General features: G+C 34.7%; 5 protein-coding genes across 6 annotated transcripts in view; 4 read left to right on the top strand and 1 right to left on the bottom strand.

Moving 5' to 3' along the window:
• The window catches only part of Cpa (F-actin-capping protein subunit alpha), a 3,731-nt gene extending 2,003 nt beyond the window's left edge, over positions 1-1,728 (top strand). The window contains exon 3 of the mRNA XM_072898957.1: positions 1-1,728. This exon is cut by the window's left edge and continues 452 nt beyond it. The gene's annotated coding sequence lies outside the window, so the exon portion shown is untranslated.
• Positions 1,729-4,095: 2,367 nt separating this feature from the next.
• LOC140669270 (ecto-NOX disulfide-thiol exchanger 2) lies at positions 4,096-10,413 on the top strand. The gene is made up of 10 exons (XM_072898952.1): positions 4,096-4,318; positions 5,087-5,354; positions 5,480-6,066; positions 6,152-6,369; positions 6,481-6,675; positions 6,814-6,997; positions 8,337-8,443; positions 9,280-9,474; positions 9,555-9,864; positions 10,010-10,413. Exons 1-10 carry the CDS (start codon positions 4,270-4,272, stop codon positions 10,225-10,227), a joined length of 2,331 nt encoding a protein of 776 aa, XP_072755053.1. The 5' UTR covers positions 4,096-4,269; the 3' UTR covers positions 10,228-10,413.
• Positions 10,414-10,732: 319 nt separating this feature from the next.
• On the top strand, positions 10,733-11,149 carry LOC140669609 (DPH4 homolog). The gene has a single exon (XM_072899609.1). It carries the CDS (start codon positions 10,733-10,735, stop codon positions 11,147-11,149), a length of 417 nt encoding a protein of 138 aa, XP_072755710.1.
• Positions 11,150-11,456: 307 nt separating this feature from the next.
• Positions 11,457-16,997, bottom strand: Ago (F-box and WD-40 domain protein 7). 2 transcript variants are annotated; one of them, XM_072898955.1, is made up of 9 exons: positions 16,546-16,997; positions 15,793-16,049; positions 15,104-15,330; positions 14,940-15,042; positions 14,303-14,818; positions 13,785-14,192; positions 13,378-13,693; positions 13,120-13,274; positions 11,457-12,572 (listed from the first exon to the last, which is right to left on the bottom strand). In XM_072898955.1, the coding sequence occupies exons 2-9, from the start codon at positions 16,000-16,002 to the stop codon at positions 12,519-12,521; spliced, it is 1,989 nt and encodes a 662-aa protein (XP_072755056.1). In that variant the 5' UTR covers positions 16,003-16,049; positions 16,546-16,997; the 3' UTR covers positions 11,457-12,518. The 2 variants fall into 2 exon arrangements, with proteins under 2 accessions (XP_072755056.1, XP_072755055.1); XM_072898954.1 differs by having other exon boundaries at positions 16,565-16,996.
• A 1,050-nt stretch (positions 16,998-18,047) lies between these two features.
• On the top strand, positions 18,048-23,093 carry LOC140669271 (WD repeat-containing protein 48). Its single transcript, XM_072898953.1, has 12 exons — positions 18,048-18,436; positions 18,861-19,077; positions 19,163-19,375; positions 19,454-19,749; positions 19,839-20,024; positions 20,105-20,422; positions 20,496-20,598; positions 20,675-20,840; positions 20,910-21,101; positions 21,177-21,423; positions 21,499-21,618; positions 21,690-23,093. The coding sequence occupies exons 1-11, from the start codon at positions 18,389-18,391 to the stop codon at positions 21,559-21,561; spliced, it is 2,049 nt and encodes a 682-aa protein (XP_072755054.1). The 5' UTR covers positions 18,048-18,388; the 3' UTR covers positions 21,562-21,618; positions 21,690-23,093.
• The last annotated feature ends 30 nt before the right edge of the window (positions 23,094-23,123 follow it).

Consider the following 23,123-nt stretch of genomic DNA (forward strand, 5'->3'; position numbering starts at 1 on the left):
TTAAAAGAAATAATTAAAAAAAAGAGAAGAAAAGCGCATTTTGCTGCATGAGTGAAGTCTGGACGTGTGATGTGCATGGGAGCAAACTATATAACATTACTAAATAACATCTGATTAGAGAGATTTCGACTCATGCATACCACTCAAGATTCCTCTCGACTCTATATTGTATGTTAGAAAGCAATAAAAAAAAGAAAAGGAAATTAACACTTTCGGCGTTGTCAATTGTGTAAAAGAAATTAATTGAATTAATAATTTCTCCAAATTTTTATACATACAAGTTTGGCATGAACTAATGTAACATTGAATGACTTGATATAAATACAAGCACTATTTCTATAAATATGCTGATTGTAAAATATAAAATCAGTATTCACAACAGTGGAACCTTTATAAACGATTTTTTGCTTCAATTCTAATCTTTCTTAAATCTATATCCATGATATTCGCATTATGCAGCATAGCGCAAGATATAATCTTTAACTTCGAAAGGACATAAAAACAATTAATAACTGTCGAAGTAAAAGAAATATTTACTATTTATAATGGGGTAATGGGAATCCTTGCTCTTATGTTAAGTGATCGAACTGAAGTTGAATTCAATGTGTTGAATAGCTTGAGATTTGTGAAACACAAATAGCGAAAATAAATTTAAGCTATAATTATATAGTTGTGAAGTAAAGAGCAAATGCTGGAAGAGAGGATGCAGTTTTTCAACTTTGACATAAAACTTGTAAATTCCTGCAAACTTTATCAAAAATATAATAACATCAGTGATATCTCTCTCTGACAATGATTAATAATATTTTTACTTACATTTTACTTACGTATTCATTTTTCCTTGTAGAAATTTATTGCAAATACAATAGAAGTTGGTAATATCTAATATTATATATTCACTGAGGTTATTATTTTATTGATAATCTTATCGCTACAACTACATCAATCTGTTCTAGCACAATTTATCTGTCACTTGACAGTTCACCCTGACTCAAAGCAAAATAATTTCAATCATTTTATCATTGAATTTACAATGCATTCTACAATCAAATACTAAAATTGCATAATTTGTTATTTACATTTTATGAACATAATTATAGATTACGAAACCTGTATGATAAATACACAACATGATATATAAAAAATAAGTTTTTTTTACAGATGTGCAAATAAAATAACGAAATTAATAGTTTATGTAAGGTATAAGAGAAATATTTCTTTAGACTCTCATTTTAAAAGGAAGACAAATTGCTTGTAATCCTTAAGATTTAGATCACTTAAAGCGGCGCGATGACACATCTTGTGTATTTGGAAATTTGGATAAAAAGACCATGTATACATATATACTTCAATCATTAAGTTATTTGTCGATACAATATGCTGGGGCCATGGGTGATGTCAACCGCATAATATATCAAATGTAATACAAAGACATTAGATGTGTCTATTTATAATTTGCCGGTATCGAACATACCGTTAAGTGTTCACTATCACATTCAATACACATAAAGTACGAAAAACAAGGAAACATAACTCTTAACAGATATTGGTGGGCAAGGCCTACTATTTTTATCCAACTTTATATTTCACACATAAAAGCATAAGTCTATATACATTTTTGTTAAAATGTATATTGTTTTATAATAAGTATGTCTATTATATATAATGGATACGTTACAAAGTTTAAATATGAACTACTGAATGAAATAAATGTTGATCATTGCGCAATTTGGTTTCTAAATCACATTGAAATACATCAACCCCGTCGCGAAAGAATCATTCAAATTTAAAAGCAGAAGCGGGAAATCTCTTGGTGCTATCGCTTACTACACATTACACAGCCAGACATTGTATGCGAAAACGGAAACTAACAAAGTACATTGTACATTGTAGAATGTAGCCTATAGCCTGCTGGAGCCTTAATCTGTTCACTTTACGTTGGGGGAATGGGGATGGGGACAATGAAGATTGGGTCTTGGGGAAATACTATGTACATATGTTATTTGGATGAATGAATGCGACAACCATCATTTGACTCTTAATGCAATAGGATTCGAAACATGTGTGTAATATTATTTGTACTTTGTAAGTTACATCGTAATTCAAGGCATCGTCATCTTTACTGCAACTGCAGTAAAATTCTTGAAAGAGAAAAGGAAAACGCGAAAGAGATTCTTGCCATTGATACTTAAGGATACTTCAGTCAGAGTACATATGAATAAAATATGATAAATTATTTGTTAGCATGCAAAGCGCGCAATAACGAAGTTATTCATGTAAATACAATCTCACACATATACTATTCAAGTCTCATTGTTTGTATTACGTATGTAAATTACAAAATGGAGCGTTGAGGTATGTTTCGAATCTTGTCAAAACTCCATACAACATAGTTGCCTACGATATTGAAAACTAGGTATTACCTACACTCAAGTGTACACCGTAACATAACAAAACGCATGTCCTTATGTAAAAATTTAAACACAGAATACATTTATCAGTTAAATTATGTATTATTGAATGTTATGATTGATTAAATAAAGTGATATGACACTTTATAATAGAGTTTTTAAGTATGAAAACAATTCTTTTATGTAAATGATTTGTGTATATTAATTTTTGCCACGCCATATATAGATAGGTACATGTATAATTAATTATTTAATGTACTTTATAACTCAATAGAATTTATAAATGTAGAACAATTTTTACATTTATATTTTTTATACGTAATGATTACATTTATTACTCCATGAAATTTTTTAAAACTGTATTTATTTAGATTCCTGTCAATATAAAATTTATTTTATATTAAACTAAAATTATTCTAATAAGATAGGTGTAGAAAAGTATTTTAAGGAAAAATTTAGAAAATTCTTTTGTATTATCTCTAACGAACGATAATTATAAGAGCATATATCTCAAATTAACCTTATATTATTATAATGACTGGAATCTAACAAATTATGTAGATTATATTTACACGTAAGTCGTAAAGTAAACAATTTTAATTAATGTAACGTATACTCTAATACAATTTATTTCACAATAAGGATGAGATAAATATAGGTACCTTTGTTCTTGTTATTATTTACGTGTGTTTTCATGTGTGCAGATCTACTTGATAAACAAACATACTATACTGTGAGATACGTACACACACAACGTGTCATAATTCAAAGATCTGCGAAAAAATAGAAGAACGTACCTTGAACAAATTATGCTAGACATTATTATACTCAATATAAGATGCGAAAAATAAATATACAGACACATAATTGCACGATAAAGCATCACAAAGACGCCTTAACGAAACTTGACATTCATAGACAGCCATCTATGTTTATACCATCGGCCATTGTTAAAATGGCAACCAAACGGAAGAACACGTGATAGCAGGTGTTGCTCTTTTACACTTGTGTATGTGTATGTACATTTTCTCTACTGAAAGTAAAGCAAATATTACAAATACCGTCTCTCTATTCTGAAATTTCCTTTCAATTTCTATGCATTTAGATATCAGTTTTTTTGTTAGAACCACGCTTTTTTATACAATTTACTAATGTAAGTGATAATTTTTACGCTTTTATATTATCAGATTTATTTTTCATGAAAGAAATTTCAGTTTACAGGAAGATCATTGTTCCAAAATAGAGAAAAAATAAAGGGCTACAATATATATTTTATTTTACAGAGAAAAAGGCAATGTATAAGAAAGTAAAAAAAAAAAAAAAAAAAAACAGCTAAGCTGACAGCAACTAGAAATACAAAAACATCTTTCACTAATTTACTTATATTTTATCATATATTATTCAAACACACGCACACAGTGTTATCATATATATAATATTTTACTCCGCAAAAAAAACAAGAAAAATTATGCATATTTTAATCCATCAAAAAGTTGAAGATGAGTGTGAATCTTTTTGTGTATGGAATTATTACTTCTATTTCATTGTCATTTTCTGAAATAAATTTCTTTATCATGGTAAAAGGCGGATAATGATAAACGTATTAATAAGCACTGTAATAGGCCAACACGTGACGTTGCAGGTTGCAAATGATGCAAGACGATGGTAGTGTCATCTGTCATGTGCACCGGTACTATCACCGCGTTATATGATTACATACGATTATAGCCACCCTGTTGTATATCCATCTCCGCCATCTCCGTGACTTTGACGACAACGAGCAGAATATTCTCCGCAGTAGTTTATCTCCATTATTATCTTGTCTCCTAAACGGAATTGAGAGATTATCTTACAAGGAATGGCTTATAATTTTCCCGGGGTACCGGCAACTGCTATGCCACCCATGGGTGAGGCTGATTAATTCTCTAACCATCATTAACCCAGTCTGTCTTCTACAAAAATAATGATTATTTACACAGATATAGTTCTAAAATAGAAAGCTAGTAGTTAATTATATAGGAGTATAGTTATATCTACTTCTCTAAATGAGAATATTTAAATATTACAGAAACATTAAGAAAAATATGTACTTGTTTTACGACATAACTACTAAGCTATTTTAGAACTATTTGAATGATTAAAAAAATATAGAATTAAATATATTAATTATCTTAAATTTTTAGCATTTTCAGAGCCTATCAGTTAATAATAAAAATCTAGTGCTTGTACATTTAAAGATAGATATATAACAAATGTTGAAAAGAAATTTAAGAAAAATATATGTGTAAAGAGATATAAAGATAATACTACTATAGATTTCAGTACATGTAGAAATTGCAAGAATTAAATTTGCCAAGTTAGTGAAAAAAAATTAAAACTGAGAAATGAAGAAGGCTTTTTAGTAGTAAAGTTATTTCTATATCACTGAAAGAGAATTATATGAGGAAAAAAATGAAAAAAAACTTTTATAAGAATAAACTAAATTTTTATCAGAATAAAATTATGTATATATATATATATATATATATATATATATATATATATATATAATTATATATATGATAACAATAAATAAAATTAGAAATTTTTTTATACTAAGCAATAAATTTAAGACAACTTAAATAATTAGATCACTCAAACATTATTCTATATTTCCAATGTTACATAATTCACAGGTATGGGACCAATAGGTCCACTGGGCCCTATAGCAGGACCACAAAGCTTTATGGAGCTTGCAGGTCAAGGATTCCCACCGCTGCCACCACCACCCATACCACTGCCTGGAATGAATGACTCGCCCCTGGAGTTCAGCACAAATAAAAATCAGCCGCCAATAGTACGAGAAACTTCTGACGACAGTAGCGATAGAAGAAGCGATAAGAATGATAATAGGAGAGATCGGGAGAATAGAGATAGTCGCGATACACGAGATAACAATAGAAGGTATTTCAGTTTTATCTGTATTCTATTATTAAAAAAATGATAAACAGAATAATCTCGTAAGAGTTATGCAAGCCTTATAGACTATACATAACTTTAGTCATAGCTCATATATTATCTTACAAAAGGTCAAGGAGCGAACGCAGCGATAGACGCGATAGAGATCGGGAAAGGAGGGAGGAGAGAAGCGAACGAGACAGAAGAGATGATCGAAGAGTCGAGGAAAGAAGTAGCACGAATTCCTCCAAAAATAATAATAATCACTCCAACAACTCGAGCAACAACGAAGTTTTATCGTCGACAAATACGAATAACGCACCGAGTATCGGCACGCAGATGGAATCCGCTGGTGTCTGGGGAATGGGAGTAGGTTATCCCATGATGGGCATGGGTCCCATGGGACCGATGGCACCCATGATGAGTGAAATGGCACTGGGTCCGCACATGAGTCACACGCACGGCTACAATCCGATGGGTATGAGTATGATGTCACATGATGGCAGTATGATAGGCGCTCAAATACTTGGTGCCGAACAAATCATGACAGACGCGGCACAAATTATGACGGCGAGTCTGCCACCGCCACCCACAACGCCTCAAGGTACCAAAGAGATCATACATTGTAAGAGTTGTGTGCTATTCCCGCCAAATCCGAATGCCCCACCGCCCACCACGCGTGAAAGGCCACCAGGATGTAGAACAATTTTTGTTGGAGGTAAATATTATTTGTGCATTGAATATAAAAGTATAATTATTCGATCTCGTATAAATTTTTCTAATAACTATAATGTTTTGCATAGGTTTACCAGAAAACATTACGGAAGCTATAATACAAGAGATATTTGAACGATGTGGGGAAATAACTACCTTGCGTCTTTCAAAGAAAAATTTTTGTCATATACGCTTTGTATTGGAAGCCAGTGTCGATGCAGCAATCTATTTATCTGGCTATAGAGTAAGAATAGGATCTAGTGGAGAACCTGCAAACACTGGTAGACTTCATGTAGATTTCGCACAGGTTTGTTATCTGTTAAAAATTGTTATCTCCTAATGTATAATTAATGTTAATCTATTTATGTTAATTTATTTATCTACTTGCATAGTCATTAATAATAATAATAATTTTTAGGCTAGAGATGATCAATATGAATGGGAATGCAGGCAACGACAACTGCAAAGGGAACAACGTCATAGAGAAAGGGTAGAGAAGGAAAGACAAAGACCGCCGTCGAGTCCACCTCCAGTAGTGCATTACACGGACCACGAAGCATCCAATATCTGCGAAAAAATTAAACAAGATGACACGTTTATGAAAGCAGTACAAGTAAGTACTAATTGTTAAATAATAACAATAACCAAATAAAAACAAACGAACAATAACAATAATTTTTTTCTTAGCTTACAATTATACTCGTAAATAAATTTCTCTGTAAATTTCTCTAATCTATAAATGGTTTTGCAGGTCGTTGTAACGTGGCTGGAACGAGGAGATTGCACCAAACGTAATGCCAATACCTTCTACTCGATGATACAATCGACGAACTCTCACGTGCGTCGACTCCTAACGGAGAAAGCTGCATATGAGGAAGAGCTGCAGAAAGCCAAGGAACTGATGAAGGGAAGAATGCAAGGACTTCTCATACAATGTACGTTTACATACTTTCGTTTTCTCTGTCTTCAAGACAGCTCCATACTATCGTACATATTTCGTGTGCGCTAAGAAAATCCGCATTGGCTGGTAAGTTCACTTTGGCATATAAATAGGCCCAACGAGGAAATCATCTCTCTTCCTTATTTGGATATAGCAAATACAAAAAAAACTTCGTAATTATCTGATTATCGTGATAGAGTAAAAGTAATGACAGCGGTATCACTACGTTCTTCACACTGTGTGAACGACAAATCTTTGTGCCACATATCGAGTTCCAATAATAAGCAGAGATTTTTCTTACGAAGGTATGTGTTATACATCACGTGATAATTAAGAGTAACAATTCATGACATTAAGGTACGACAACCAATTCTAATCAGGTATCAAAATATCAAATTTCGAATTTTAAGCTTGCCGATCTCGACGTATGATATTCCAAAGAACGGCTTTGCATATCAAGTGATACGCTTGACGTAAAATTATATAACTCTTGGTATACGACAAAGTATTTCTCTGTCTCGTCACTAACTTTTGCAATCTCTCAAGTGTATCATAGCGAGTTCGTTATATATGAAATCTGTTTGTGGTCAATGCACGATTGGAGGCGACTCGGTAGGAAGGATCAGGGATAGTAGGCGAGGATAAGGTGGGTGAAAAATCCTATCTTCTCGGACTTAGGATCCAACAAAACTGACGAGCAAAGGCAGTTTATCGCAAATTCTATCTCAATAGAAGCCATAGTGTACTTGAAAGTTGCATGCTTGACAATGCTAAGAAGTAAGGGTGATGGGCTGGGCATCTGTTGTTAAGAGATTATTTTGAATCGCAAGATTCAAACTATCTTTATATAATTCTTTATTGAATTCATATATGCGAATATTATAAACTACGTTATAATAAACAAGTAAGATATCAAAATGTGTTGGCTGTTCAAAATAATTCTTAACATTGGAAATCCAGAAATTGCAAGTCTTCTGGGGTTACATTATCCGCAGTAAGGTGGAAAGGCGTACAATGAGAACGGAATGTTTGGTGAAACCAACTACATTAGATTAAATGCGGCACAATCTACATGAGACTCTGTGAGACTATTTGTAGCTGTATCAATACGTATCAAAATACGATTAAATTAAAGGTGGGAGATACTTTTCTATTCATCGAGCGGAATGTCACGATAGCTAAAAAGTTTAAACATGACAAGAGAGTGCGCGTAAAGAGAGTACTAGAAAGCATAGACGAAACTACCAACCTTAGAGTTTCAAGCAAAAAAAAGGTATACAACGGTGGATTTGTTGTGTTTTTTTGTATGCAACATGCGACCATGTCATCAACAGTCAGTCAGATCGAACGAGTCTTTACCGCGGCCAGCCACAAGAAGGTCTGGGATCACTTCACTAAGGCACAACGGAAGAACATCGAGATGTGGAAGAAGCAATCCTCGGTATGTACGTAATGCATTTCCACAATGCTGGTAGCGTGTCTTTTCTTCTTCCTTCTCTTATCTATTTAACTTGAAGCAATCTCAGAGTCTTGTCTGTCGCAATATGCTCCTATGCGCGTTTTGCACGATACCTCCAAACACGCTCGTTTTGCAAATTGTATTTCTAAGATATCTACAGGTAAGTGCGATAATTGAGAAAGAGTCAAATTTCCGCCTGCAAAAAAGAAAAACGGTCAGACACCTCGCTTTTCTTCGTGCGTTTATAATTCGGTACTTTATCGTGGAATGCCGCAATAAAAGACAGATAAATCCTGTCGGCAACGCGCACCACGTTAAGAAAACAGCGTATGGAACAGAAGGTAATGCGAGATTAATACTTCCGGATCGAAGAAAAGCAACCACAGACTATCAGACAGCATGGATTCGCCTCATTTTCCTGAACAGTGTTATTCAATATACAATATTTATTATTTCTGTACTTCAGAGCTGCATCTTTGCTTCTTAAGTTCAGGTAAGCCCAAAGCGTCCCAAAGAGGCACAATCTCGGAAATAATCTTAACAAAAACTAAGAACAAAATCTTATTCCATCGCGTGTCTCAACTCTGAATTACAGAAATTTACTATATAACATAAAAAGAAAAAGATTAGTAGTATATTATATATATATATATATATATAAAAATCATAGAGCCAGTCACACACGTTTAGGGATATATACTTAAATACCATTGTTTGAACAGCATATATAAGAGACTACATACTTTGCATGCATTTGTGTGAAAAAGCGATATCCGCGGATCGATGCACTTTGTAATTTTCGCTGTTCGTAATGACAGGAAATAAAAGCGGTGCAACTGGAAGATAGTCTAATTGAAGGCGAGGGCGAAATGGACGTGTCGGATTCGGAAGAGGAACCGCAACGTAAGAAAACACGCAATCAGTCTGACAGTAACGAGGACATGGAGAGATTGCAAAGTCTCAAGGAAGAGAACGACAGTCTGAGATGCCAGCTGGAAGCATATAAAAACGAAGTATGTATTAACATAGTGATTAAAGAACAAGTGATTCAAAGGTGAAATATTTACGCGAAATTTAAATTTAAATCTCCTAGGTGGATCTCTTGAAATCGGAAACGAAAGCAGAGTTAGAAGCAAAGGAGAAACAAATGAAGATGCTGCAACAAACACTGAAAGGTATGCAGGAGCAGCTGATGCAGTCACGTAAACAGCAGGCACAGGACGATCAGAAGATCAAGGATTTGACCGTCAAGTTAAATGCTACAAAAAAAGAAGAGCCTAGAGAAAGCGAGATTATCACTCTCGACAAAGACGACGATATAAGCGAGGAACCGCGTACACCAAAACAGCACATTCTTGCCTCCAACTTCGTACAAGTCACTCAAAAGGATGCCAAGCTCATCGGTAAATATATTCACAGTTTGACAATGAAAGAGATTGTCTCAATAACGTCTTCTTAAAAAGTTAAAAAATGATTAAAGAAAACGTCTTTTCGACACCTTTGCAATATTAATTATGATTTTTGTTAATGATGTATGATACATTTTAGGACTTATAGCGACGTTTCTACATATCCATCCGTTTGGCGCGAGCGTAGATTACTTGTGGTCTTATCTGCAAAAAATGGAACCTGGCATTAAACCTAACGAAGTCGAAGTTTTAATGCAACGTTTTCCACAAGTCTTTAAACAGGAATTGTTTGGCATCGGTGCAAATATGGAAAGACGCTGGCAGTTTTCAGGTTTTAACGTTTATCGTACTCATTGATTAAATCTAGGCGACTAAATGTGTAAAAAAAAATTGCGAAAGTAACATTTGTCTTGTTGTTCCTTTCTTAGTATTACTATCCGCAATGCGATCCGCGAGTGCAATCGAAATTTGTCAATGATAAATGTATTAAAATGACGAACAGAATATGTCGTGAATTAATAAAGTATCTTTATCAATTCTTAATTCGAAATTATTAATAATTTCGAGCATAACCATAATTATAATTAAATTTTGATTGTTTTTTATTAAAATTTAACAAGTGTCTAATCAATTTAAGATTATAAAAAATTATTTATATTTACATCGTGGCTTATAATCGCGTAGTTATATCGCGCATGCGCGAAAAAGGGAATTCCACTTTTAACTGCTTCATGTTGGTAGCCTTGCTTGGAGTTTAAATTACAATATGACAGATCACGCAACGTGAATCACTTGAGGTTATGTCGACAATAAAAGCATATATTTTACCTGGAAAGATCGGTGATTGCTATCGAAGATACGAATGAATTACTACGAAATACTCGGCTGCAGCAAAGACTCTACGGACGAAGAGATCAAGCGTGCTTATCGGCGTCGCTTGCTGCAATTTCATCCTGATAAAAGCGGCTCTACGGACAGCCAAGAGTTTCACAATGTTACTGAAGCCTGGCGTGTTTTGGGACAGCCAGAATCCAGAAGGCGATACGATGCGGTCTGTAAACAAGAAGAATTAGAAGATAGGGAAAAATTAGAAGACAGTCCCGTGTATGCGCGTCTCTCGCCGAGCGATTTTGAGGAATCCGTGCTAGAGGACACGTTGTTTTATCTCTGCAGATGCGGTAGCCATTACTTCGTCGAGCGAGATGATCTTCGTGAAAAGAACGTTTTACTTCACGTAATGTGCGACGGTTGTACGCTTATTATCGTTGTTGAAACGTAGCATAAATCAATGTAAAATTTATATAGAAAAATATATTTTGATATATCTAAACATTTTTTGAAAATCTATGTTCCATAAAGCACTGAACAAATTAATGTATTTGAACGAATATTTATGTCTAGCAGGTAAGACGATGGATTAAGAGGTATTTTTTTTACATTTGTTTTTGTATAGTATAAGATAATGTCCACAGTTATATAGAAAGAAGTCAAAATCGAACATTTATTTTGTACAAAATATGTTTCTTAGCACAAGAACATGTGTACAGCCGTAATAAATTTAAAAAAAAAAAAAAAACAATCTAAAATATGTAGCAACATTTTTTTCTATTTCTTATAAAAAAATGATACAACAGGTAACACATTCTTATAATATAAACTATTGAGCAATATACAAATAAACACGACACCTAGTCTAACCTAGGTCCAATAATAAAGATGCATTTGCACAAATTGCATTACCAATAATGCTATTCATGATTCAGTAGAATTCATGTAAAATTCGTCAGTTGATGCAGGATGATCCAAGTCCTTTTTTTATGCAATTTGAGTTAAATGGAAAAGATCTGGCTAATACAAATATTCTCCCTTTAGTAAGTCCACTCACTATTGATAAAAATCTTTAATCGAAAATAAAAGTGTACTATTCTGCTTCGTGCAGGTTTGTATTAGTTCACTGTTCTGTAAATCTGTATTGCACGCGAACAAGTGTGCTATTTTTGTATATTGCACCATGATAGAGTGAAACATACAATGTTGGAAAATCTTTTACTCTAGATCGTCTCTATTGTAGAACAGCTATCTCTGTAAACTGAAATTTTCTTGGTGCTGTTTCACCACTTTATATTCACTATATGCATAGAATGAGACAAAGACAGCAGAAAGTATCAAAATAAGCTAAGAGTAGCTTAATCTTGATTATTCTAAAATAGAGAGGTTTCTACAGTACAGACAAAACTGTACTGTAAGAAAAAATTGTATTATTGATTTGAATTGTTTCATTTGCCTAGAGTCATGCTCCTCTAGTAAATGTTAATAATATGAAAATATCAGCTTGTAAACATTTATAAAAATATTTGTTTTTAACCAGATCACGATGTTTGTACAAGTAAGTAATAAAGTCTAAAGTCTTACATGATCAGGAAATATCAAAGCTTAAAAAATTAAAAAAAAAAAAAAAAGAAGTTTGACGCGTAGAACGGTCGATAAATTATACAAACTTATGTTCTGATGTAGACGTGTTTGAAATTTCTCATAAAAAAATCCGTATAGTTCCAAAGATTGTATCGAAATTGTCGTCGACAGTTTTCTCGTTTGTGCTCCAGGAAGTATGAGATTCTTCAAATATAATGTTATTTTGCCTTGTAGTTTCAGTACGTCTCAATCATCCCATCGTTTTCGTCTGCTACCGTTGACAAACACTCCTAAATGCCCACATAACAAACCTGTTACACTTACAATGAATTTTGAATTAATGATATTTGCTACTTTTGCATCGTTGATGATTCCACTGAATCGTTATAACAGCGAAAATTCAGAAATACACTGATAAGCTCCTCGTTTTTTTTTCCCCGTAAGTTTATGAGTCTTATAAATCTCACATTTGTACACCACAACAACGCGCACCGACAAAACAATAATTATAATTTTTCGACGGGCACTTTAATCCATCTGGAGATCATTCGCTACATCTTTCTTTCTTTCTTTCTTTCTTTCTTTCTTTCTTTCTCTCACTCACTCATTCATTCATTCATTCTCTCTTTCTCTCTCTCTCTCATTCACTTCGACTTCCCCTTCTCCATTTCACAAAAATTTTACTCGATTTTTACGATGCGTACACAGTCTTATCACAATCACACCATGTAATACATGTACAGCGTAGATTAGTTTTTAGACTACTTAATTGAAAGTATGTACAGAAGTCGTACAAAGGGGGCGATTGTATCCATGTAGTGGAGCGCACTATTTTACCTCAACGTCGAAATCGAGGACAAGCAGTTTCGTCTCTTCGGTACCATTACGACTACCTACTGCACACACTAGTTTCGTATCACTCGCTCGAATTCTCCACACAACACCGCCGCTACCCCCGCTATCCAGAGCAACTAGATTCCTAATGAAATCACCTGTAAACACACGGCACAAATTGTTGTCGACAATATCGATGCATACTCCGATCGGAGAAAACGATCCTAAACAAAACAACATACAAAGCAGAAATATACAAACCAGTCTTAACATCCCAGAGTTTTACTGTACCATCGTCAGAGGACGTAATCACAAAATGGCTATTGAACTGAAGGCAAGTGACCGCTGACTGATGTTTGTTCGGACCGGAGAGAGTTTGAAGGCAGTGACCGCTAACAATATCCCACACTTTAACTGTAGAATCAGCATTGCCTGATACTAAAATATTATTGCGCAATTCCATCCCCGAGGTGAGTGATTGATGACCCATCAGAGTGTGTCTACAAGCACCGGTTTCTACCTCCCACACTCTTATGCTCGTGTCCAACGATCCGCTAACAACGTGCACACCGTCGAACTAACGAGGAAAAACGGCAAACAGGAATGGATCGTCAATGGCGAGAGGCAACAAGAGCGAACATTTAAAAGAAATAAAACAGTGCACTTACTTGGAGGGAATAAACGCGGTTGGTATGTCCTTGTAAGGTATGAAGGCACTCCTCGCGCTCCGGATTCCAAACTTTGACCATGTAGTCGTAGGCACCACTGACCACCAACTTCCCATCATATTGCACACATCTGACCGCTGCTAAGTGTCCCACGAGCACATGCAAGCACTCCCCTGTGTCCACTTGCCACACTCTTAGTGTCGCGTCCCTACTACCACTGACGACTTTGTTACCGTGCAGATGCATACACCTCACTGTCGACGTGTGACCGTATAAAGTGTGAATGCAATGGCCGGTTTCCGCGTTCCATACTTTTAAAGTACGATCCGTACTACCACTGATAACGATGGTACCAGACATTTGTGAAGACCACACGCCACCAGTATGTCCAACTAATGTCCGTAAACACTGAAACATCGAGAAAATACGATATTGGTATACTTGATATTCATTTTATCTTTCTCTCTCGCTGACAAAATTAGCTGAATCTACAGTTTGCATCTTTACTGTTTAATTACCTTGCCTGTCGCAGCAGACCACACTTTAAGGGTATTGTCATCGGAACCACTAACTATCCGGTTGCCAGAGAACTGCAAGCACGTAATAACATGATCGTCGTGGCCCTTCAACACTTTCGGCGTACGGATTGGTTTCGTTCTCCAGTTCATTTTAATATTATGCTGGCGCATGTAAGCTTGTTTCCATGGCGACGAGTGACTGCCGCTACGACAGTTTTTGCGTTTTAGCGGTGGCAGATCCTTCAAGTCTTCTATGCCGGCCGACTTGCACTTTTCTTTCCAAAGTAAATTGTCGTCAGCTAGGAATCGCCAATTTCGACAAGTCTGCGCTGCTCTTAGGAGATCTTTCGGTTCTAGGAACGCCAATACCGATAGCGCTAGCTCTTTCGGCAGCAGCGATATAAAATCTCGCTGAAACTGCGGCTCTATCACCTGCATCATGTGACGCACCTGCGTAGGCTCGCATCTGTCTATTAATTCGTCTATTGCTAACATTCTTTCCGCGTTTGACCATCTCTGTAACAAGCATCATTTTTACTTGATTCTTAAACAAGTTTACTATTACATTTTTATACGGTCTTATCAATATATGAATTTATTATTATTATTTTAATAGAAATATACAAGAGCCAGATACCTGAAATTGCAAAAGCCAACTACTCAGTTCAGGAGGAGGATTATCCTTGGTAGGAATGACACATCTCACATGTTTACCTTTCTCGTCTAATTTTCTTGTAGCCCTAAGAGAAAAAAGTATTAAATTCATGTATAACAGTATTTTGTAAGAGATATAATGCTTACATTGTATGGGACTTTTCCTCTGGATTAAGTTTTTTACATGGTAAACAACACTCTGTTTCACTTTTTCGCTTTCTTTCAGGCTGGACGACATCTGATGACCTACTAGTAGGCAACATTGGACATTGTACAGAGAGAACCATTTGAGATTGTGATACAGGTGAATGATCATTGTTACTCTCAACTTCCGCTGTACATTCGGCATCGCAGAACAATCCACTGTCGCTAATCTAATAATATAATTAATAGAACATTAATTATTGAAACATTATTAAATTTAGTTTAATTTAGCAATTTACTTGCAAATAATTTAAGCCAAAATACATTTAAAACTCAATCGCATCATCAATCATCATGGTAGCATGATTGAATCACATATCTTATCAACAAAATTGCACCGCTCACAATCAATTGTAAAGATTGAGAAACACTTTTATTAAATTTTAATTAACTTAATTATATGGAAAGAAAAATTAAATAAAATTGAATTAAAAATTAGAAATAAGTTATATAGTTAGAAATCTTCTTACAGAGAAGCAATTCTATTAATTGAATAGTTAATTAAGTTAATTGAAATTTAATAAATGACCATCTCTATGTATCTTAGCTTAAAAAGTTAAAAAGGTTGTAATGAACAAACACTAATTAATTTACTAAAACAATTTTTTTGTTTTAATAAATAATTAACTTACTTCACTTTCTCCTTCACTACTCTCTTCATCGTCTTCATCTTCGTCATCTCCATAATCCTCAGATTCTTCATCTTGTGGCAATATTGAATGCATAGGATCCGAAGAACTGGGTCCAGGAATTCCCTCGATACCTTCGATAGGACTAGGACTGGCACCGCCTAGTTTATTATTGTCAGATATATTGTTGGAGGATGAAGGAGGGACAGACATTACTATACGCAACGATAATATTAGGTTTATGGGTATAGTAACTGCACCTATAAATAAAACAAAAAAAGTATTGACTATATTAGTACAATTGAGACATACCAAAAAAATCTTTATTGATTTGTTTATTTATTTTTAATCGATATAATTACTTATGTAAATAATTATGTATAATCAACAATAATTTCAACAAAAGCTCGATTCTAACGGAAACGTCAAGTGTTGCTACCTGCAATTGTATCGCGAAAAGTCGTGTGAAACTGCCAAAAAATAAGAGAAAGAAAAAAAAAAGGAACAAATTCGCAGACACATTACACATATAACGATTACGATATAGGTTACAATCTATCGGATGATGATTATCGTTATCGCGACGAGGATTTATCCTAACCTCTTGAATCATTTGCATCGTACACGCTTAAAATATTGCAAACAAAGAACAACAAACCGGCAGCCACACCCCACATATCCGCGCGAGAACGAACGATGCGAATTTATGACAAGCTGCGACACTTGCTAAAGGGGACAACTATTGTATGTACGAACGTAAAATTGGGGTCTATACTTAGGACGAACGCCGTTCCCGGTCGTCGGGGCCTTTATCGGTCGATCGACGACGTCCTCGGCGATGCGCACCGATGAAGAGTCCGTCCGTGTCGACGACGACGACGACGTGTTGTCTCTATCAAAGGAGCATGGCTTCGTGTGTCTCTCTCTCTCGCGTGCGGCGGCCGTCGTGTGTGGGCGATATCTTAGGTTAGAATCGCGAAGGGCGAAACGCGGTTGCTGTCTCGTAAGCGAGGGTGGCGGGCAGAATAGTTAAACGAGAGTTGATGAGTTAACAGGTGATGGCGGACGTAAACGACACGATATGCGACGCGAATCCATCGAGGGTAGCAGCCTCCTGGCAGCGCTCAATCAGCTTTTACTCCGCACCTCCCGACTCCACACTCGTTCACACAGCAGGCACGGGCACGGCAAGTACACACATGTACATGTCGTATATATGCACATATATACAGTACACATACACATATATGACATCACGTATGCAGATGACGTATGCGCAGGCGCTCACGAACAGGCCATGTTCTCACGCGGTTGTTTTTCACGCGATTAAATTCCATTGTATGTATGTACACGTATTTCGAAATTATAAATGTTGGAATTATTCGATATTTTGAGTATTATTACAGTATTATTTATTATAAAAATTAATTGGATACCAAATTATTATTTGCATGCAGATATGTGATTTATTTCAGAGTAACTAGAAAACTCTAGTATATTAAAGGTATATTTTGCACACTGACGCCCATTGTCAGTGTCAAAAGACGTCACGTGACAAAAATGACGAATTGGTGTCTTCATTTTTAGTCACGTGATGTCATGCTAACATGAGCGTCGAGTGTTGAGTGTCGGTAAAAAAGATACCTTTTATTCATTCGCGATGACAATTTTTTATTCGTAATTTTTCACTATACGACAATAATCAAAATAAATATTCAATTATTTAATTATTAATTAATTCTATATACAGCCATAATAAAATAATAAGATGAGAGAGAAAAAATCAACCGGATATATGTATATAATGTTTCTTTTACAAGATATAAAAAAGATTATCGTAAAAAATATATCAAAGGCTATTAAAAATATAAAAAAAGCTTATCAGAAATATTAACAGAGCTAATGTACAAAAAAATAAATAAATGTTCTAATAATTTTACTTACACATGTCGTATATATTTATTAGATATGAACATCATAAAAATTCATCTTCACATTTTGCTATGAAAGTCTACTTTGCGAGAATTTGAGAAAGATGTATATTCTATTAGTAATTACATGAATAAAAAATAAATATAGATTTTTTTACATATAGTGTGGGAAAGTTAAAGAAAGATTTCAAGAAAGCGGAAAATTTGTATGAACTGTATAGAGAGAGATAGCGCTACCTCTTGAACTATCTCTCTCTCTCTCTCTCTCTCTCTCTCTCAACTGACGTTTCTAACGCAACTGCGCGTTCTAATAAACACAGAGTTTGGTGCATCATGATGGTAACGACAACGGCGACAACGACAACGACGACGACGACGACGACGACGACGACGATGACGACGATGAGGATGATGCCGCGCGACGACGTTTGCCGCACGCGTGTATCCCGGCAGTGAGATCGGCATCGGCAACACGCACAACGACGGTGCTAACGAACCATTAACGGAATGACGCCGCGTGTGCGACGCAACGATCGAGGAACGCAACGTGGAACTGTCGTCGCAGCTTGAACCGTATTATAACATACGTACGCCGCGAAACGCATTTCTAATCCGACCTCGACATAGGGTCGCCGTGATCCGCTGGATAAAACATTCCGGGTATAATAATGGCAGCTCATAAGACGGGCGGGCAGAGCGCCCGTAAGAAAGTGCAGGTACGACAGATTGACAGGGTTCTCTCCTCGATGATGGCGAGGAATTTGCCGATCCTCGAGCATCGATACCGATGCCGTAGTCGGCATCGTAATTGTTTCCACGGTGACGGATGGAAACGAGAGAGCTTGTCACGATTAATTTGTAGGATTATACGATAATGTGTCTAAACGAGATAATCTTTAGTTTCCGGGAAATCACGCTTGTAAATTTATTATGAAATTTACTTTTTTGTTAGAGCTTAATTAAGTACATAATTTTGTTGACTTTATTTTTCTCGAGATATTTGAATTAAATATTGTATAAAAATTAGCTTATATATTGTTGAAATGTAATTATACTTATTTGATAAATTGACTAATGAAATTTTAATTGTCAATATGAGAGAAAAGCTATATATTAATTTGAAATTTATTTTTCTTAAAGGTTTCTATGGTTATAAGAGACGAAGTAGAGAAGCAGCATAGAGCTGGTGTTAATTCCTTACAATACGATCCAGCTCTGCATAGGCTATATTCTGCTGGTAGAGATAGTATCATAAGGATATGGAATTGTAGAAATATGAAAGAACCATATATTCAATCTATGGAACATCATACGGATTGGGTAAATGATATAGTGCTATGTTGTGGTGGCAAAAATCGTACGTACATGCTCTTAAGATTTTTAATATTATATGATTCTTAATTTCTTACATGCCAATTTTTCAATTCTCAATATCTGTACAGTTATATCTGCAAGTTCTGACACAACTGTTAAAGTATGGAATGCGCATAAAGGTTTTTGTATGTCCACACTGCGAACACACAAAGACTATGTCAAAGCATTAGCATATGCCAAAGATAGAGAGCAAGTTGCTAGTGCGGGTCTAGACAAGTCGATATTTCTATGGGATGTTAATACGTTGACTGCTCTTACTGCAAGTAACAATACAGTGACAAGTATGTATTTGTGATTGTACATTCAGTGCTGCACCTTGTCTCCTGTACATGTAATTAATACATTAAATTTTATTGTAGCATCATCTCTGAGTGGAAATAGAGATTCCATATATAGTCTTGCAATGAACCAAACTGGCACGATTATCGTGAGTGGCAGTACGGAAAAAGTTCTTCGTGTATGGGATCCACGATTTTGCACCAAACTTATGAAACTTCGTGGTCACACGGACAATATTAAAGCATTAGTCCTGAATAGGGATGGTACACAGTGCTTATCAGCGAGTTCCGATGGCACTATTAAATTGTGGTCAATCGGTCAACAAAGATGTGTACAAACGTTTAGAGTTCATAAGGAAGGAGTATGGGCGTTATTGGTAATTATACAAAGTTATCAATACAATTGCTATACAAAGTAAATAATATTTTTATACTTTATTGCATTAAAACTTTGATATATTTTTAGGCAACGGATAATTTTAGCCATGTAATATCCGGAGGCAGGGATAAGAGAGTAGTGATGACAGAATTAAGTTATGCAGAGAGATTTACAGTTATTTGTGAAGAAAAGGCGCCTATACTCAAAATGGCTATGACACCGGATCAATCTAGTATTTGGGTTGCAACCAGCGAGTCAACTATTAATAATTGGGTAAAGTTTTATACTGGAGCAAAACATTTTTATTAAAAGAACTTATAAAAAAATGATATATTCTTTATTATATATTTCAGTCCATAAGTCAGAAAGATTGGCAAGAGTTAGGACTCGGAGATTATTGTGATTCTGCTAGTAATGTATCAAGCAACATTTTAAGAAATACTGAACCTGCACAAAAGATATTAGGTGGTCCCGCCATAAGACATTATCACATATTAAATGATAAAAGACACGTTTTAACGAAAGATACAGAAGAAAATGTTGCATTATATGATGTACTAAAAGCATGTAAAGTAGAAGATTTAGGCAGAGTCGATTTTGAACAGGAAACTAAAAAAAGAAATAAAGTGGTGTATGTTCCAAACTGGTTTAATGTTGATCTCAAAACAGGAGTATGTATTTCTTTGACGAATTAAATTGCTTTCAGTTAAAATTCAAATTAATAAATGTTTTCAATTATTGCAGATGTTAACTATACACTTAGGGCAAGACGAAAATGATTGTTTTTCTGCATGGGTTTCTGCCAAAGAGACTGGTCTAGCAGAGAATGATGCTGTAGATCAAAAAGGTGATCAATTGTTTATTTATCAATAATTCAATATATTAAATCTAGAGATTTTTAATGTTTTTTCTCCATGTTTTAGTGAATTATGGAAACCTTTTGTTACAAGCATTACTTGAACATTGGTGGAGACCATTGCACGCTGATGACGAGAATGAAGGTAATGGCAATGACGGAAACGGTCCAATACACACGAGAGGAGGAAATCCATACTTCTCAGTACCTAGTCATACACCTGTCATCTTCAGGTATGCAGAGACTGTTATAAACAACAATTTATTAAATAAATTTATATTATATATTTTTTTACTTTTTAGTGAAGTGGGAGGTAGAACCATCTACCGATTATTAGTTCGAGATGCTGCGGGAGAAACCGAAGGCGTCCTATTGAACGAAACTGTACCACCATGGGTAGTGAATATCGTTGTGGACAAGAATCTTCCGCAATTTATTAAGATACCTTTCTATCTTCTTCCACATGCTTCTTCAGGTGTAAAAAGTTTGAAAAAGTACGTGTCACATCATTAAATCTTAAAATTATATCTTAACGCGATTAATAATAATCATATATTATTATTTTGAAGGGACCGTTTAATCGCAAATGATTTTATACAAGTGCGTAAAGTGGCGGAACACGTTTACGATAAGGTGCTCGGTGCAGGAAGCGATTCAGGTTCGGTAGCTGGAGGTGGAAATACCGTTTCAAGTGGGTCACCAGCGGGGGATAGAACAAATACAGATTCTAATGCTGATAATTCTTCGTTGGCTGAGGAAAAAGTCGAACTACTATGTAACGATCAGGTCTTGGATCCTTCAATGGATTTGAGAACGGTGTGTATAAAGTTTCGAAAAAAACTTTTGTTATTGTTGAAAAAAGATTTTAACATATATTTGATGACTTTTCAGGTTAGGCATTTTATCTGGAAAAGTTCGGCAGATTTAACACTTCATTATCGCCCTGTTAAATAGTTAGAATTATCTACATTGCATCACGAGTCTTTACAGTGTGCCTGGTTTTATACCATGGTAAGATACTGCATATTCCGCGTCGATTCTAAATAAAAACTGCAACAAGATTGATCCACTATTCTTTTCAGAATAATGGAAAATACATAGTGGGCTATTTGCAGAATATGGTACCTTGTGCCACTTTTTCCTTAGGAAATGATCACCTGGATTTAACAAATGTTTCGTGCGAAGTCGAAGCAGGAGCTAAAGAGAGCGAGGCATATTTGGAGTATTAGAATATAATATGTGAAGTTCAAAGGCAATAATGTGTGGAAGTATTAATGTATAAATTGCTCACTTTTATACACACCTGCATCCTGCGGCCAAATTCACACACCGGAGCATTACTCTCGATTAATCTGCTTGAGAATAGCATGTTTTTTGTACCTGGATATAGAATTTAAAGTGCTTGTTGTCAGCCATTTATCGTCTTCCCACGTCAGAAGTATCAATAAGAGAGCATATAGCACAAATGCAAAAAAATAATAATAAAATAGAAAGAAAGGGGATAGACTGTATGGCCGAGAAAATTGTTAGTTTTGTTAGGTCTACTAGGATCCAGGTGATCCTCTCACAATGCTTCTCAAATTTTCCTTATTAATTCTACTTTAGCTAAACTTCCCTCCCATAATCAATACATAGGATTATCTTGTTTTAGTATTGTAATAAAAGTATTGAATATTTATTGAGGCATGAGAGAAATTGTATAACGTTTTGTTACATGCATGCAAGATGTATACTCCACACCTGCCTTGTTACATTAGAAAGCAAAGAAAAGAGAGATTATATATATATATATATATATATATATATATATATATATATATATAGATATATATATATGAGAAAGAGAGGAGAGAGGATATGTCAATTTACCATTAATCAAATTATATTTAAATAGCCAAATTAGAAGTTCAATATTTCCTATTGTTTGCATAAAAAATAAGAGGATGTATTTGTCTGCAGTGTAATAAGGTCAAATTCTGTTTTGATGAAGGTTAATAAAATATAGATTAGGGATTGGGTGTACATTAAAAGAGGACTTTTATGTGTAAAATTAATATCGAAATGTATACTATTGATAATATAAATATTGAAAATATTACAGTATTTAACAGAATTTGATCTTGGAAAAAAGAAATTTATAACGAATAAAAATCATATAGTTGTTTTTATGTTAACATGTTCGATTTCTCTATAAGTTGTACATATGCAAACACGACTGTGAATAATGTCCATTAACGATAGTAGGTCATATAAATAAAAATTTAACAAATATTATACGAACGATTGAAAGCCAATGACATTTGCTATTGCTGCAAACAGTTAAATTGTCGGAAGATATTGTACTAGTTTTTATTAATATGGTCTATGAAATATAAAATATCATTTATTAAAGTTGCGTGTGCATAGAAGCACAAATCTTCTCATAAATGTAAATGTATCATTATCATTTTTCAAGGTACTAGATAATGTATCTCACAAATGCAACATTTTATTTATTATCAAATTTAGATTAAATC

Source organism: Anoplolepis gracilipes, chromosome 9, assembly GCF_047496725.1.
Source record: "Anoplolepis gracilipes chromosome 9, ASM4749672v1, whole genome shotgun sequence".
Taxonomy (NCBI): domain Eukaryota; kingdom Metazoa; phylum Arthropoda; class Insecta; order Hymenoptera; family Formicidae; genus Anoplolepis; species Anoplolepis gracilipes.